The sequence below is a fragment of the Hemiscyllium ocellatum genome, chromosome 23 (genome assembly GCF_020745735.1).
Source record: "Hemiscyllium ocellatum isolate sHemOce1 chromosome 23, sHemOce1.pat.X.cur, whole genome shotgun sequence".
NCBI classification, from domain to species: Eukaryota; Metazoa; Chordata; class Chondrichthyes; order Orectolobiformes; family Hemiscylliidae; genus Hemiscyllium; species Hemiscyllium ocellatum.
Genome location: NC_083423.1, coordinates 25,812,143 through 25,827,946, shown reverse-complemented (window position 1 = coordinate 25,827,946; position 15,804 = coordinate 25,812,143). Strand labels below are relative to the sequence as shown.

General features: G+C 38.1%; 1 protein-coding gene across 1 annotated transcript in view; it reads right to left on the bottom strand.

Moving 5' to 3' along the window:
• reln (reelin) overlaps nucleotides 1-15,804 on the bottom strand; it is a 376,824-nt gene that overhangs the window by 226,910 nt on the left and 134,110 nt on the right. Inside the window, exons 6-8 of the mRNA XM_060843157.1 lie at nucleotides 12,908-12,986; nucleotides 9,846-9,942; nucleotides 4,252-4,303 (exon numbers count right to left, since the gene is read on the bottom strand). Of these exons, the coding sequence (XP_060699140.1) occupies nucleotides 4,252-4,303; nucleotides 9,846-9,942; nucleotides 12,908-12,986 (228 nt within the window). The remainder of the gene's footprint in view (nucleotides 1-4,251; nucleotides 4,304-9,845; nucleotides 9,943-12,907; nucleotides 12,987-15,804) is intronic.

The window sequence follows — 15,804 nt, the reverse complement described above, 5'->3', positions numbered from 1 at the left end:
AGGATGTTAGGAGAATACAGGGTGACCTGGACAGGCTAGATGAGTGAACGGATGCATGGCAGATGCAGTTTAATGTGGATAAATGTGTGGTCGTCCACTTTGGTGGCAAGAACAGGAAGGCAGATTACTACCTAAATGGAGTCAAGTTAGGTAAAGGGGCAGGACAACGAGATCTAGGTGTTCTTGTACATCAGTCAATGAAAGCAAGCATGCAGGTACAGCAGGCAGTGAAGAAAGCTAATAGCACGCTGGCCTTCATAACAAGAGGAATTGAATATAGAAGCAAAGAGGTCCTTCTGCAGCTGTACAGGGCCATGGTGAGACCGCACCTGGAATATTATGCGCAGTTTTGGTCTCCAAATTTGAGGAAAGACATTCTGGCTATTGAGGGAGTGCAGTGTAGGTTCACGAGGTCAATCCCAGGAATGGCGGGACTATCTTACGCTGAAAGATTGGAGTGATTGGGCTTGTATACACTTGAGTTTAGAAGGCTGAGAGGGGATCTGATTGAGACGTACAAGATTATTACAGGATTGGACACTCTGGAGGCAGGAAGCATGTTTCTGCTGATGGGTGAGTCCCAAACCAGAGGATACAGTTTAAAAGTAAGGGGTAGGCCACTTAGAACAGAGTTGAGGAGAAACTTCTTCACCCAGAGAGTGGGGGGTGTATGGAATGCTTGCCCCAGAAGGTTGTGAAGGCCAAGTCTCTGGATACTTTCAAGAAAGAGTTGGATAGAGCTCTTAAGGATAGTAGAATCAAGGGTTATGGGGATAAGGCAGGAACAGGATACTGATTGAGGATGATCAGCCATGATCATAATGAATGGTGGTGCTGGCTTGAAGGGCAGAATGACCTACTCCTGCATCTATTGTCTATTCACAATTGTAATTCCTATTAATATTAAGTGATGGTTGTCTCAGATGTAACCAAACACACATTCACCACAGCTTTCTGACAGCAACCAATTTCTGCAAGAACTATAACTTTATGCTTTGACACAACACTTTGAAATTACTATCTGTTTCTATTTTTTTTTCAAAGGCTCCTTTGATAAATTGTTCTGTTCTCACTTGAACAAGGTTCCAGGGGGTGAAATGCTTGAGCTATGTAGTCATGGCTCATGACCACATCCTAAAACATAAAATACATTGTGATGATGTAAGCCCAATGGCATATTAAAAAGAACAGAAATGTTTTATGTATTATTTTTAATTTACAACACTTGTTATTTTTCCCTTTATGAGTAGATGATGGAACAGTTTACGTGAAACCTGTCCTTTCTCAGATATTTGGACACAATCCCTCATTTGATTGCACTTCAATGTCAAATTGAGGTTCTGACATTTGAGGGTATGATCACTGTCACATGAACAATATTTCATTTTCAACCTGAAAGTCCTATTTAACTTGTTAGGCACTGAGCTCTGTTTCAAGTGATGCATAACAACTGGGAAAGAGAGGTTCTATCAGCTAATGGGCAGGGCTAGGTGGGAAATCACAGACCTTTCCTTTGATCAAAGAATGGTGCACAGCAGGACCAAGTCTGAACAGAAAGAAGGGGCCAAATTTTTGTTTGTGAGTCTGATCATGTCTTTAGGAACCCATACAGGCCAGTTTCAGGACCCAGCAGGCAATCTTTGAGAAGAAGCCAGGACAGCGGCAGGCTCCCCGGGCTGGAGTGACAGTAGCTGGTTACCCAACGACTGTGGGGAAACGCAAATCTGGCAGCCAGTCTCCACTCCACAGAAAGCAAAACCAATTTAAACAAAAACAGCTTAAAAATATCAACATGAAAGGATTTGTAAAATCATTCCAACTAAGTGAGATTAAGCTTTATTTGGTTAATCTCCAGAGCAACCCATCAATCAGCAGAAGAGGAGCACTCCATTACCAGACAGAAAGAAACAATTGTCTGTCTTCCCCACTGTTACAAACAACATCATTCACCTGAAGGAAACAAACAGTAAATGAAAAAGAGCTCTCAGCTCTACAAGTATTAAACACCTTAATAAAAAGACATCCTGTACATTGGCAAGTCATTGCTTTTGTACATGGATTACATTTCAAATAATTATATTTAAAGCTGTAGCTCATTAGAAATTTGAATTGCAGCTGGAAGCAACCAACTCCAAATTATATCTAATTTGTTCCTCTGCTCTTCACAAGAAAAAAGTGATACAAGTAAATACTATCTTATTCATGAGAAGTTGATATTCAAAATATTTTGTTTGGACACTGTCCCTAAAAGCTATGAACATATTAAGAGTTAAAGAACCCAATACATTATAACATGTCCCAATCTATTAACATCACAAAATACCCTTCTGCAGCACTTTAATTTACTAATGTAATCTTTAACATTTTTACCATAGCAAAAAAAATTATGCTTTTGCATTAACAGCTTAGCATATAAAACTGAATCCAATGGCTTAACGTGAATGAGCAATGCATTTTTATTCTTATATAGCCTTACATCAATTATTGCATCACTGGACTGCACAGTAAATGAATGACAACTGTTGAAACAACAAGTTGTACTTATATTAATCTTTGGCATGATTCTTCACTTAAATAGATCAATTCAGCATGTAAATGGAAATAAACAGGTGGAAAAAGTGAAATGAAAAAAATCACTGTTTTAAACTTCAATGCCTTCAAGTTCTTTGAGGGTCCTGCCTCTCAACACATCTCCAGCAGGCACCCAGCAAAACTGAAACTTGGGATGAATTAGATTAGGGGTATCTAGAGGTGATTAGTTTCATTCATATGTTCATCACCCAATGGAAGTGTGAACTGGGTTGTGAAGTACTGAATTTTGTATTCCTTTGCTGTAACAATAATGTTTCTCTGGCTTCTGAACCCTGTGCTAGTGTCTTGTCTTTGGCTTCACCTTAGTTCTTCCTCATTCTCATTGTCTTTTGTAGTTATATAACCTGTTTGAACTGAGTGTGATGTAAGCAGTTTGCAATTATTGCTCCCACTACCATCTTCCACACCTCCTACAGCATCAAAATGGCCTCCATAACTTTAGAAATCAGCTGCTTCCTGAGCACCCCGATCCACTTACTGAAGCCTGACATTAGGAGACATGAAGAACATTGATTTCAGGCCAGCAATATGCATTGGGCATATATCTGTCGTGTTTTAGTGCCATCCATGTTTACATACACCACAGTAGTGGTGTGTTCCCTGATCTGCTTTCCACCATTAAACATCAAAGAGTGGCCTGGCAAAAAAAATGGTGAAATAATCTAGTTTCATCTGTGGAAATAATGTCTTTTTGTTGAATCTCATTCAGTTCATGGGTGGGATCATTTTGCAACCAATCATCTGTCATTGCTGTCATCCGCCCCACTTAATTGTTGGGCATGGTCTTGAATCAAACCTGCCAACTGTCTCTGAAGGTGAACTCCTTGTGGTCTAGCTTACATACCATACTTTGAACTGAGTTGGACTTGGGTACTCTTCCTGCTTGGGCTAGCTTGAACCACATCAGAAGAGCTTCAGAAGAGGGTTATTAAATATTTTCAAGGCTGAGCTAGATTATGTGAAACAGGCTCAAGGAGCAAATGGCCTACTCCTGCCTTTCATTCAAGTGTTGATATGATCCACATCATGGTAAAGTAAAACTGCTTCTGAATTGAGAAAAACTTAATTTGGAAAAGATTAAAACAAAATTTTCACAAACAACATTTATAACTTATATCTGTTTGTCAGCTGTAGTTCAGTTGGTATCACTCTCACCTATAAGTCAGAATGCATACCTCCAGGGATTTGAGCACAAGAATCTTGGCTAACACTCCAAATATGCATTGAAGAACAGGGACTTATTCTCAGTGTGCTGAACAACATTTATCGCTTAATAAACATTATAAAACAAATATGTGATCAGCATCAAATTGTGGATTAAGGGACCTTGCTTTAGTATAAAACACCCGCCGTATTTCCTGCATTACAACAGTGTTTGCACTTCACTAATCCTTCATGGGATGTAAAATGTTTGCACATTGTGAGGTGCTACATAAATGTAAGTTCTCATTCTTTAAGTGTGTTAGTTAATTAATACAAAAACTTAATTGTTATCTCTCTGGAATATATCCTAAAACAACATTAAATTTGTTTTCGATAGGTTAAGCAAATTGCAATATGTATGCTTTATTTGAAGTGAAAGCTCCTACTTCATCCCAAAGATTTTTATTTCAATGTTGATTGGGTGGGATAAGTGAAGAAAAGATTAATATCACTTACCAATAGAGAACTGAAGAACAGATGCTGTTGTTGTATTAAGCATAACAGTGGTCTACAAGAAAAACACAGCAAGGGAATTACAAAATAACATATCTTGATTTAAACTGCTGAAAAAAAATTGAATTAGAATGCTCTTTGGCTGATGTCACATCAAATGGAACCTTCTGATATCCCCTAGAAGTAGCTTAGCTTTCAAAGAGGAATTTGGCGCTTTGTGGTGTCAACATTGAGCTAGTTAAGGAAGTCCTTTGTATGAATCAGAACTCCCACTCAAACCATTGGAATTGTACTCAAGACTGAAGGTGAACCTGTAACAAATTTCAAATGGGGAATGCAGGAATCATGAAAAGGGGTGCAGTCCCTGCGGTCTATTCTATTGTCCAGATCCTGTTTTCAGAACTTTTCATCTTTTCTTTACCTCAAATCCAAATTTTTCAACTTTCTGTCAAATCTGGGATTGATCCAATTCCTTCAACCAAGCCAGTATGTACTTTACAAGGTAACAATTATTTCTGTATGTTCTGAGATTCAAGCTCAAAGTGTACTATGCTCACTTTGATATTTCTTTATCGTATAATCCAAGTCTCTTCTGGAAAATTGCTGATTGATCATTAGGATTACAGTCATTAAATTTACTTTTCAGTTGAGAAATCCTCATTAACACTAGTCATAAAGTCAAAAGAAGAGTTTAAATAGTTAAAGAAGAAATTAATGCAGCAGCATTTGTAGAAATAGTTACTGAATGTTGAAATATCATTAACAAAGGAGATTGACTTATTGCTGACAGCTGGGAACATGAACTGTGTATAACTGAAAAATTAAGCCAGGCATTAATAGTCAATTAGTTAGCAATGTAATCAGTGTATCTATGATGCTTTTCATCCATCCATTCCAAAGGCTGTGCAATCGTTTCACTTATCATTTGAAATAGCTGCCATTCACTAGATAAATTGGGTGACTCACAATCCAGATTGTACTGAAATGCTGATGACTGATTGATCATCAATATTCTGCATGCTGTTGTTTTGTTCTGTAATAGCTGTGCTATGGGAACAGTGAGGGAAATTTTGTGCACAAAATCCTGTGTCCATTCATAATCTGGTTGCAGCTGCCCAAGCCCATCTAAATTGATATAGTCAACAGCTGTTGGAGAGAGATCTTTAATGATGAGCAAGCTTGAGCATTTGAGTATGGTTTCAACCTTGTGCAGAGTGACCTTACAGTTCTGTAAGACAAGATCAGAGTCTTAACATGGCTCTAGCTAACTTAACAGGAGGAAAAAGACTGGTGAGTTTTGAGCAACTCATTAGAGGCACAATACTGTAGGATTAGAAGAAGACATTTCTCTCTTTATAACACATCTTATTACTCCACAAATGAACATTATAAACCACTGGAGTTCTCAATTTTGACTTTTGCTACTTTCCTGTCTTTTTTTGTTACCTTTTTCTCATCTCTTCTCCTAAAGTCATTGGGTTTGATTTTTTTCCTTTGGAACGGTTTCATTGCTGGTCAAGAGGTGGGTTGGGACTTCACCAAACCACCAAGAACATATCCCAGTTTCAAGGCTGAGGATCTTTTCATGTTCAAAAAATGGATCTACTCAGTCTCTGGTATGGGTGTGTTGTCTTATGAAGCAAAGTTACATTGAATGGGCTTGTTTTCACTGTAGTCCAAAAGAATGAGGAGCAATCTGAATGAAATAAATAAAATCCTGAATTGTCATGTCAAATTGCATATGGAAAGGATGTTGTGGATGAGTTCATAAATAGGGTTCACTGTTTTAAGGGTCACCCTCTTAGGCCAAAACTGAGGGAATGTTTTTCTCTTATTGAGGGTTATGCAATTTTGGAATTCCCTACCTCAAAAGGCAGTGTCCTTGAATATTTTGAGAGTAGATAAGATTTTAATTAGTGTCAGTAATCAGACATTATTGAGAGTAGGTTGTAATGTGTAATTTGAAATGCAAACAGATCAGTCATGGTCTTACTGAATGACAGAGCAGGGTCAAGGGATCGAATGGCAATAGTTCTGCTCCTAATTTATATCATAAAACCATCATAGATTCCTTACAGTGTGGAAGCAGGCCATTCAACCCATCAAATTCACACCAACCCTCCGAAGAGCAACCCACCCAGACCAATCCCCAATTCTATCTGTGTAACCCTGTAATCCCATGGTTAATCCACCTAGCCTGCATATCCCTAGATACCGTGGGGCAATTTAGCATGGCCATTCCACCTAACCTGCACGTCTTTGGACTGGATGAGGAAACCAGAGACCCAGAGAAAACCCACACAGACACAGGGAGAACGTGCAAACTCCACACATTCCTTCAGACAGCATTCTTGCTGCTGGTCAGGAAGTCCTGGCCCCAAGGAGGAAGCAGCAAGATCAGGCACCTAGAGATTTTGGAGAGGCTGTTACTGACTGTGGGAGTTCAAGCTGCAATTGTGGAGCCTGGAGAGAGAGAGAGGTGTTCCCATTACAAGGTTCTCTGTCTTATACATTACCATAAGTGGGGTTGCTGCCTCCCCCAATGGGGGAGGGTTATCCTTCAGTTGGCAGGCCCAGGATGAGGTGACGGTGGCCTTATCCCATTTCCCAGGATTCTCATGGGTATTGTTTATTTCATCTCAGCAATCAGCAGTAAATCAGAAATAGGAGTTGCAGTATTTCTAGCCTCCAACTTGTGCTGAACATTATAAAGGTCATTGTTGAAGCAGTTGAAGATGGTTGGGCATAGGACATTATCCAGAGGAACTCCTGTAGAGATTTCCTGAGACGGTGACAACTGGTCTCCAACAACCACAACTACCTTCCTTCATTCTGGTAGGAATCCAATCAGTGGAGAGGTTTGCCTTCTGAATTCCATCGATTCCAGCTTTGCAAGGGCTCCTTAATGCCACATTTGATCAAGGGCAGTCATTCTCACCTCACCTCTGGACCTCTTCTATTGCATTTTTTTGTCTTTGTTTTGCCCAAGTGTAATGAATTCAGGAACTGATGATATTGGCAGGACCCAAACTGAGTGTCAGTGAACAGGTAACCACTGAGCAATTGCCATTTAATAGCACTGTTAGTGATCCTTTCCAGCTCTAATTGAGGGCAGACTGATGGATTGGGAATTAGTATGTTTGGATTTGTCCTGCTTTTGGCAGATAGGGTATATATGAACAACTTTGGATATTGCTGGATAAATACCAGGACTGAAGCTGGACCAGAACAGCTTGACTAGAAAGGTTCAGGAGCACAAATCAACAGTGCTATTGCTGGAATATCATCAGGGCCCAAAGCCTTCAGCTGTTTCTTAATATCACCTGAAATGAATCAAATTGGCTGAAGACTGACATCTATGAAATGGATCAACCATTTTGACATTTTTTGCTAAAGATTGATGAAAATACTTCAGCCTTGTCTTTTACAATGATGTGTCCAGCTCCCTTACCATTGAAAAAGAGGGATCATAGCCTCCTCCTTCTTCTGGTTGTTTTATCGTCCACTATTATTGGTGATTGCATGTGACAAGACTACAGAACTTAGATCTGATCAACTAGTTGCAGGATCACTTAGCTCTGTTATCGCATGCTGTTTTCTTTTTTGGCATGCAAATTGTCTTGTTGACACCTCATCTATAGGTATGCCTGGGGTTGCTTCTGGCATTCTCTCCTGCACTCTTCATTGAACCTAGGGCAATTCCCCCCAGCTTGATGCTAATGATTGCATAGGGAATATACCAGGTCATGAGATTCTAGATCACAGTTAAATACAATTCTGTTGCTAATGACCCAAAATGCTTCAGGTTTGCCCAGTTTTGAGTTGCTGGTTCTATCCAAATTTTGACATCTGTTTTCATATCACATGTTGAAATATTTTAAGACATTTGAAAGAAAAGTGTCAACTTGCATACTAAAAATGGTCAGTCCTTTCAGTTCAGAATACTCCATCTCATATTCAATTAAACACATGAATGACCATTATTCCTGCTTTGAAAAATAAACTGAAATTTGTTTTATTTAAAAGGAATTGCCCTTCCCATTTAGTCCTTCCTGCGTACATCAGATGATAGAGTTTCCTCAGAATCAGCCAGAGTGTGGCAATGTAAAAACCTCCTTGATCTGTAAATACAGCCAAGATATGGAGGCACACATTTAGTAATTTATTAATGAGCCTCCATAATCAAGAGCTGACCAGAACCATGTACATTCTGTTGTAAAAAAATGAAAATATGAGCTATTTTCTTTAAAAAGCAGCTTAAATCATATGATTTTACAATCTTGTTTCAATCTTTCCTGTGATTATTCTATGTGGCTGTCACTTTACTAAATAGTAGGAGACTTCAACTACCTCTTCTCCAAGAATTGACAAAGCTCTTTATTCAAGAAAGGATTAAAGTACAGATCTTTTGAGGTAGAATCGGGATTACTGGCAATCTAAATGGGCCTGTCCTAACAGTAAATAGTCTGGGATCCAAACATTGAATTAAAAATTAGAAAAATCAGATCTTATCTATAAATTTTAAGTATGATTCACACATTCATGATGATCGTTTTTGTGAATCCAGAGATCAATCTTGTTTTTATTTGTATAATTTGCTACTAATAATGGAGGCATTTTGATACCGCACTGAATGTTTTCTACCAGACATATCCTACAAAGTAGTTTAGTTAGAATCTCAAACATGGTAATATTTTGAGGAATAAATAACATTTTCAGTCTGTTCATTGTCTCATCTTCACTAAGACAATGTTTGCACAATGATTTTCTTTATGTTTGTCACGATGACTAGAAATAGCCAAAGGAGAATGGATTAATGATTTGCAGTTATACAGCATTTCTGTGGATATATTACCAATCGCCAGTATCTTCTTTTTATTCTTTCCTGGGATGTGGGGATGGAAAGGTGTCAACCCTTGGGTCTGAAGTCACATGTAGGTCAAATCAGGTAGGGATAGCAAATTTACTTCCTTAAAGCACATTAGTGAAGCAGATGGGTTTTTATGACAATCAGCAATGGTTGTCTGGTAACCATTACAGTGATTGAAGCTTTCAAATCCACATTTGTTAACTAAATTTAAATCCTACCAGTTGCAATGATGGGAGTTGAAATGCCCATCAGCCATGATTGAATGGCGGAGTGGACTCGATGGGCCGAATGGCCTTACTTCCACTCCTATGTCTTATGGTCTAAACCCATATCTCCAGAGCTGGATTCTGGATTACAGTGCAGTGACATTATCACTACAACATCATCTGGCCATTTGATGGAATGGTAAAACAACCTGTGGAAATGTGACAGGCAATCACATCATGGCTAAATCATTAAAGTGAGATTGACAGGCCTAATTTCAAGTTATCTTGGACCTTCTGGTTGGGTTACACTCTGCCTTACAGGGCCAGTTCTGGACTTTGAATGGACTAGAATGGAGTTCCAGCCAATGAGTGTAAATTAATACTTGAGAAATATGCACACAGTTAATGACATCTCCTTTCACAATAAAAGCATCATTTTATGCCATAGTTAATTGCATAAAGTATAAATCAATCAGCTATAATTCCATAAAGTAAACTCTTCACATTTAAAAGCAATTTACCAGTTCTCGTGGACCATATGGCTCGCAGAATGTAATCGCATTGCCATGCATAATGATACCACACTGATTCCCTACCACGCAGTGGCTGCATTCAAACCTTAAAGAAATCAGACAAAGCAAGAATACTTTAATTCATACAGCCAAGACAAAGTGAAAGAAATAATTTGCATTTAGGTAGCACCTTTCATATCCTCAGAACTTGACAGCCAATTAATTGCTTTTGAACCACAGACATTGATTACAGGCACATTGATGACAGTCTGATGCATTCAAGATGATCCCACAATCAGCAAATGATCAAACAACCACATAAACTGTTTCTGCTGACTGTGGTTGAGAGAAATATAATGCTGTGGGATTACTTTAAATGCAACTGAGGAGACTGTGAGGGCTTTGGTTTAACATCTTATTTGAAAATGGCACTTTTGACAATGAAGCAGTCTTATAATTACTGCCAAATGGTGTCATTCCTGGATTGTGGGCTCAAGTGTGCATTGGGACTAAAAGCCATTAACTTCAAACTCTGGCTTAGCAGACTGCCAACTAAATCAACTACAGGAAGTAAAAACAGTACAGAATCAAACTTTTTTTTTAAAACCCCACAAAATGCTGAATCCTTAACATTAAAAAAAACCTGCACAAATCATGGATGCAGTGGTTTAAGAAGGTGGTTCATCCCACCTTCACAAGAGTAATTAGGGATAGGTAATATATGCTGGTCTCAACATCCGTAACCCTTCCAAACATGTTTTTAAAAAATGAAGATCGATGGGGAAAGCCAGATTCCTACTGAACAATTCAATCAGAAAGATCATTTCTGAGCAAGTGTTATACTTGAAACAATAACTCTTTCTCTTCAGATATTCACTGACCTCTTGTATGCTTCCAATATTTTCTATTTCCTGTATTTGGAAGTTTACGTCTTATCTTTTTCAGCTAGGAGGAGTGTCGCTGAAGGACAAGTTAAAAGCATGTTTTAAAATGCAGTAACATCCACATTAGAGGCACGGGGTTTATTTATAAAGGGACAAATGTTTTATCAGAAACTCTATCAATGTTAAGCAGGAAGCTACCATATTAAGGAGTTGATTTGTGAGGTAAAATGGTTGCCTGAAAAGGCATTTATGCACAAATTAGTGATTGATGCATCATTATATGTGGCTACAAATATTTATTCCTATCTGAGTTCAAGTAGAAACTGTGACTAAATTGATATAAAAAAATTTTGAACTTTCTATCCTCAGTCAACAGAACAGCTGTGGTGGTGTGAACATCCAAGCATCATAATGGAATTCTAAGAGAACTAATTGTGATCATCTCCTGAATTGTGCAGATGTAATATTTTAAGGAGTCAAATATATTCTAGCTACCATTACAATTTGAGGACTGAGATGTCACCAACTGTTTTCCGCTATTACTCTGTTGAAAGTCACTCCCCATTTGGGAATGCTTTGAATTGTTCAGAATAGAATTCAGTCAATCTGAACAAGCCATGCCAAACTCACAGCGCAACTGTTATGTACTATATGATCAGACTAAGAAACTACACCCCTACATCGTTAATCCTACAATATTTGCTGGTATGGCTTGCTAAGATTTATCTGAACAAGGGCTGTGAGTCCAACTGAACTTCAGGGTTCAAGAAGACAGGTCACTATTGTCTTCTCAAGAGCAATTAGGGATGGTGAATAAAGGCTTACCCAGCCAATAACATGCACATCCTTGGAATTAATAAAATTAGGTCCTCAAGTATTTGATCTGTTGGGCTCAAACAATTAAATAATGTTCACACGTCCACATTTTGAGATAAATGATCTATTACAGAATGACTGAATATTCTGATGTAAGGAACATTCTTTAGAAGCAGGTTTCTCAATGGCATTTTTTTGTAACCCATTAACATTTCACACAAGCAGCCAAATCTCTCTCCAGGATAGGACTAACAAGGAAGTAAAAGGAGAGGGAAAAAGAAGCAAAGCAAAGAAACAGAAGAAGTGAAGAGAGAGAGAAAAAAATGAAGAAAAAAAAAGACAATATCCTCAAGGAGAAAATATGAGAGGTATTTTGTGTTTCAGCTGGAAGTAAAACTTTAGGAGAATTCCAATGTGGCTGTTTCAATTTTATGCGAGATGAGCCTTCAGCAAATGTAGGTTCAAAAATACTGAAGAATGAAAAATGAGATTTCTCCATAGCTTGCTTCTATGTATGCTTACCCCTGCAAAGGCTGCACACACTTCTGTGAATGTGAAGATTTTGGCAATTGCATAAAGGATGGAAACCTTCACTTGTGTATGGGGTGAGAGCATCATCTGTCCACTTTGTGCAATCATTGGTGACATTAGCGTCAGGTTTGTTTTGCGTTCTTGTGAAATGCGGGCATTACTGGCTCAGTCAACATTTATTGCCCATTCCTAAGTTCCCTTCAGCTAAGTGGCTTTCTATGCCACATCAGATGGCAATTAAGAGTCAACCACATTTGCATGTAGAGCTGACCAGATAGGATATGAAATTTTGTTCCCTCAAGGGCATTAGTGAACCAGATGGACATTTACAACAATAAGTGGTGATTATCATGGTCACCATCACTGAGACTATTGTAGATTTATTAATTGAATTCAAATTCCACCAGCTGTCATGGCGAGATTCAAACCAAAGCATTAACCTGGCCCTTGGATTACTAATCCAGTTAGATTTCTGTCCTGTTCCCTGGAACTTCCGTCTAATACCTGTTCACATTGCTAACTTCGGCCGTTGCTTTAAAAAGCTTCAGTTAAAACTAACTTTTCATCTGTGTGTTTGGTTGTTTCTTTTGTTTGGCATCTGCTCCACATCTGTGAAGTAGCTAGAGGATGCATATTGCAGTAAGGTCACTATATAAATGGAAGGTAAGGAGTTGGCACACACAGAACAAACCTGACAATTTCTGATTTCAATATTTTAGTTGGCTGAGTGCCCACTAGCATTCACAACAGATGGACTCTGCTTTGTAACAAGTGTCAAAATAATGATATTGATAATAAGACCTTCGGTTCCCCTCCAAATTACTGAAATTAAGCACTTACCAGATGTCTGGATTCAGTTCCAGTTGTGAGTATGAATCAAAGTCATCCCGCAGAATCACACTGGCACTGTGGATTTCAGCTAAGAAATGAAATTAAGTATTATTAATAAACAATCTATCATGAAGTAATTTGTCCTGAAAAAAGAAAATCTGAGCTTGTCTGACAATGTCTGAAGAACTCCTTCAATTTTTTTTATTAAGAGACAACATGATTTATCATCATACAATTTATATTAAGTGCAATGCTCTGGAGAGCTAGCCTTGCCTCTGTTTGGCCTCTATTCAAAGCCCGTTCTTTCAAGGACAGGATGCATGCAAATCTTAGCAATTGAGGTTTGTACATTTTTCATCGCCATGGCAGCATTAGTTTGTTTTTGTTTTATTTCTTTAAAATCTAAATGAATGCTAGTAGTAACTCCAAAGGATATTGCCACATGGGGTGTTGAAAATGGCTAAGGTCCATTAAAATTTGCAATGTGCCAAGGGATGTAGGTTGTATTTTAGCATATTATTATACACTGCTGGATGCCCTCATTAGCATCCAATTGTGCTGTTTAGTCCCTCCCCTGATGCCTGTAAAACATTTATTGAGCATGGTTCTGGTTATAGTCTCTTAGAGAGTTACCAGAATACCACGCTTGTGATTATTTATTTACAAGTCTTCATACTCAACATAATTATATCAACAAAGTTTTACTTAAGCAATGTAAAAGTTTAAAATATCGGTCTATCCTTTAAACATAAATACTTAAACATAAGCTGAGAGCTGCTTCTATGCATATACTAGAATTCAAACAGGCAGGGAAGTTAGTGTCAAAAAGAAATTGCTTGGGGATTCGAATAATCAAATCAATGAAATAATTAATAATGTCTTGTTAATTATTTATATCCAGGCAATGTCTTTTTTTGAATATTTGTGATTTTATTGTTCATGAATGCAAAGTGTGCTGGTGTTGTTATCTGGAACCTTCCCAGTTCTAATATTAAGTGTTTCAGGGTACAATATTGCTAGATGTAGATTTAAACTTCCTTGACTTTGCAACAACAATCTGCTTTGTTTCATTCTCAGAAAAGTATCCTCTCAATGTGACATTTTTTCTACTTCCACCACCAAACCATCTGTTCGAGTTAGTTGCTAATTCAGCGCCTCATCTAGTGAAGCATTTTTGAGCTGTGAGATCAGATAAATATCAACGAATTGTTTTAAAAATGAACTTTCTTTTCATTTTGCTTATGTATATGATATCACTATTCTTGACTGGGAATGTTCTATGTCTCATTCTGAGATTACTACCAGGGACTTGTTCGAATGTAAAGAATGAATGTGCATGTGTGATTTTCTCAGGCATTTACAGAGGACAGCAACAGCAATAAGGGATCGAGCACAAACTCTTTAAATACTCCCATTAAAACTTAAACATCTACATGTTGCTGTTGGAATGAAGCCTCACAGTATATTGTTAGCACATGGAAACTTAGGTTTTAAGCTGGAGTAGAGTGGATTTATTTTAGTACTGTACAGGTCTTTTTTTTTAAAAGGTCAAAAGGTCATTTTGAATAGTGAGCTAAAGACAGAATTTCCAAGATACGATGTGATGTTAGGTATGTAACAAGAAAGTCCATGGGGTACAATTGTTACGATATTTGCTGACTAGAGTTTTACAACCCAAAGAGATATAGGTTCATTTGGAGGGAAAATATTCTTAGCAGCAGAATGCGAGAAATTTAGCCGTCTCCGGAACATTTGGGGCAGAAAGGAAAAAGTCCTGAGTTGCTTAGAAGAAAATTCCAGAGGGAGAAGATTATGGAGTTGTCAGAGAGGAAGACATCCTACCACGTTGTGGAAAACATTAGTTTAGGAAGCCCATGTAAGGTCTCAAGGAGAGACATTAATTGAAAAGAATAGCATTGATTGAATTCACAGAACTTTGCCAAAAAGGTAACCAATGAAGGCCATGCCACCTGAACAAGAAGCTTCAGTGTTGGAGATAGAGATGAATGTTTACTGCGGTTTGGATATCTGTAAAGGGTCTGAATCTTTCTTTTGGATATTTGTAATGAGTTCCTTTTAAATAGCTCTTGTATAGTGTTAAAGAGCTTATGTTTGTATTTATTTTGTTAACATTTTATAAATTATTGCCACCCAGCCAGTTGGGGCTCCAGCTATGGTGCTCAGTACTGATGGTGTGATTGGTGAAGGACAAAGCAGGTGACCTCCTTACAAGGTGGACGCACATCGTCCCACTGCAACCAAATACCACATATGATTGAGAGTGTGTCAGGTGACATGCTGGCAGCTACATTGTTCTCGTGCACAGATCCAATTGTTCCTTGGACACTTGGAGTTAGTGCATTGAGAGCTTCAGACTTATAACCCTACCACAGGCTCAAAGCACCACATTCCAGCACAAATAATCCTCCCACTGAAAGACTGGGAAGATGAAGGAATAACTAAGGGGAATATTGGGTATAGGAAATAGATAAATTCAATTTTATGCAAACAGTAAAATACATTATGGAACTTTCCTTCCTATTCAGTGTTTCTATGAAACACTAAAGATCACTGCTTAGTAGATAAATGCAAAAGGATGCATTTAGAATCCTTGCTGATTTTCATTATTTTCATTTTACTCTTTTATCAGTTTTGGTTTTAGAGCTGCGAACTGTGAGCTGAAGATGACCTTTGAAACTGTGGGCAGCTGCTTATGTTTAAAATAAAAGGAACAAATTGTTCCTGTTCCTTGTTGTTTGTTTGTGAGGCAGGCCTGAAGTTAATTGCAGGTTAAAAAAAGACTGAAAGAACTGCAGATGCTGTAAATCAGAAACAACAACAGAGATTGCTGGAAAAGCTCAGCAGGTCTGGCAGCGTCTGTAAAGAAAAATCAGAGTTAACCTTTC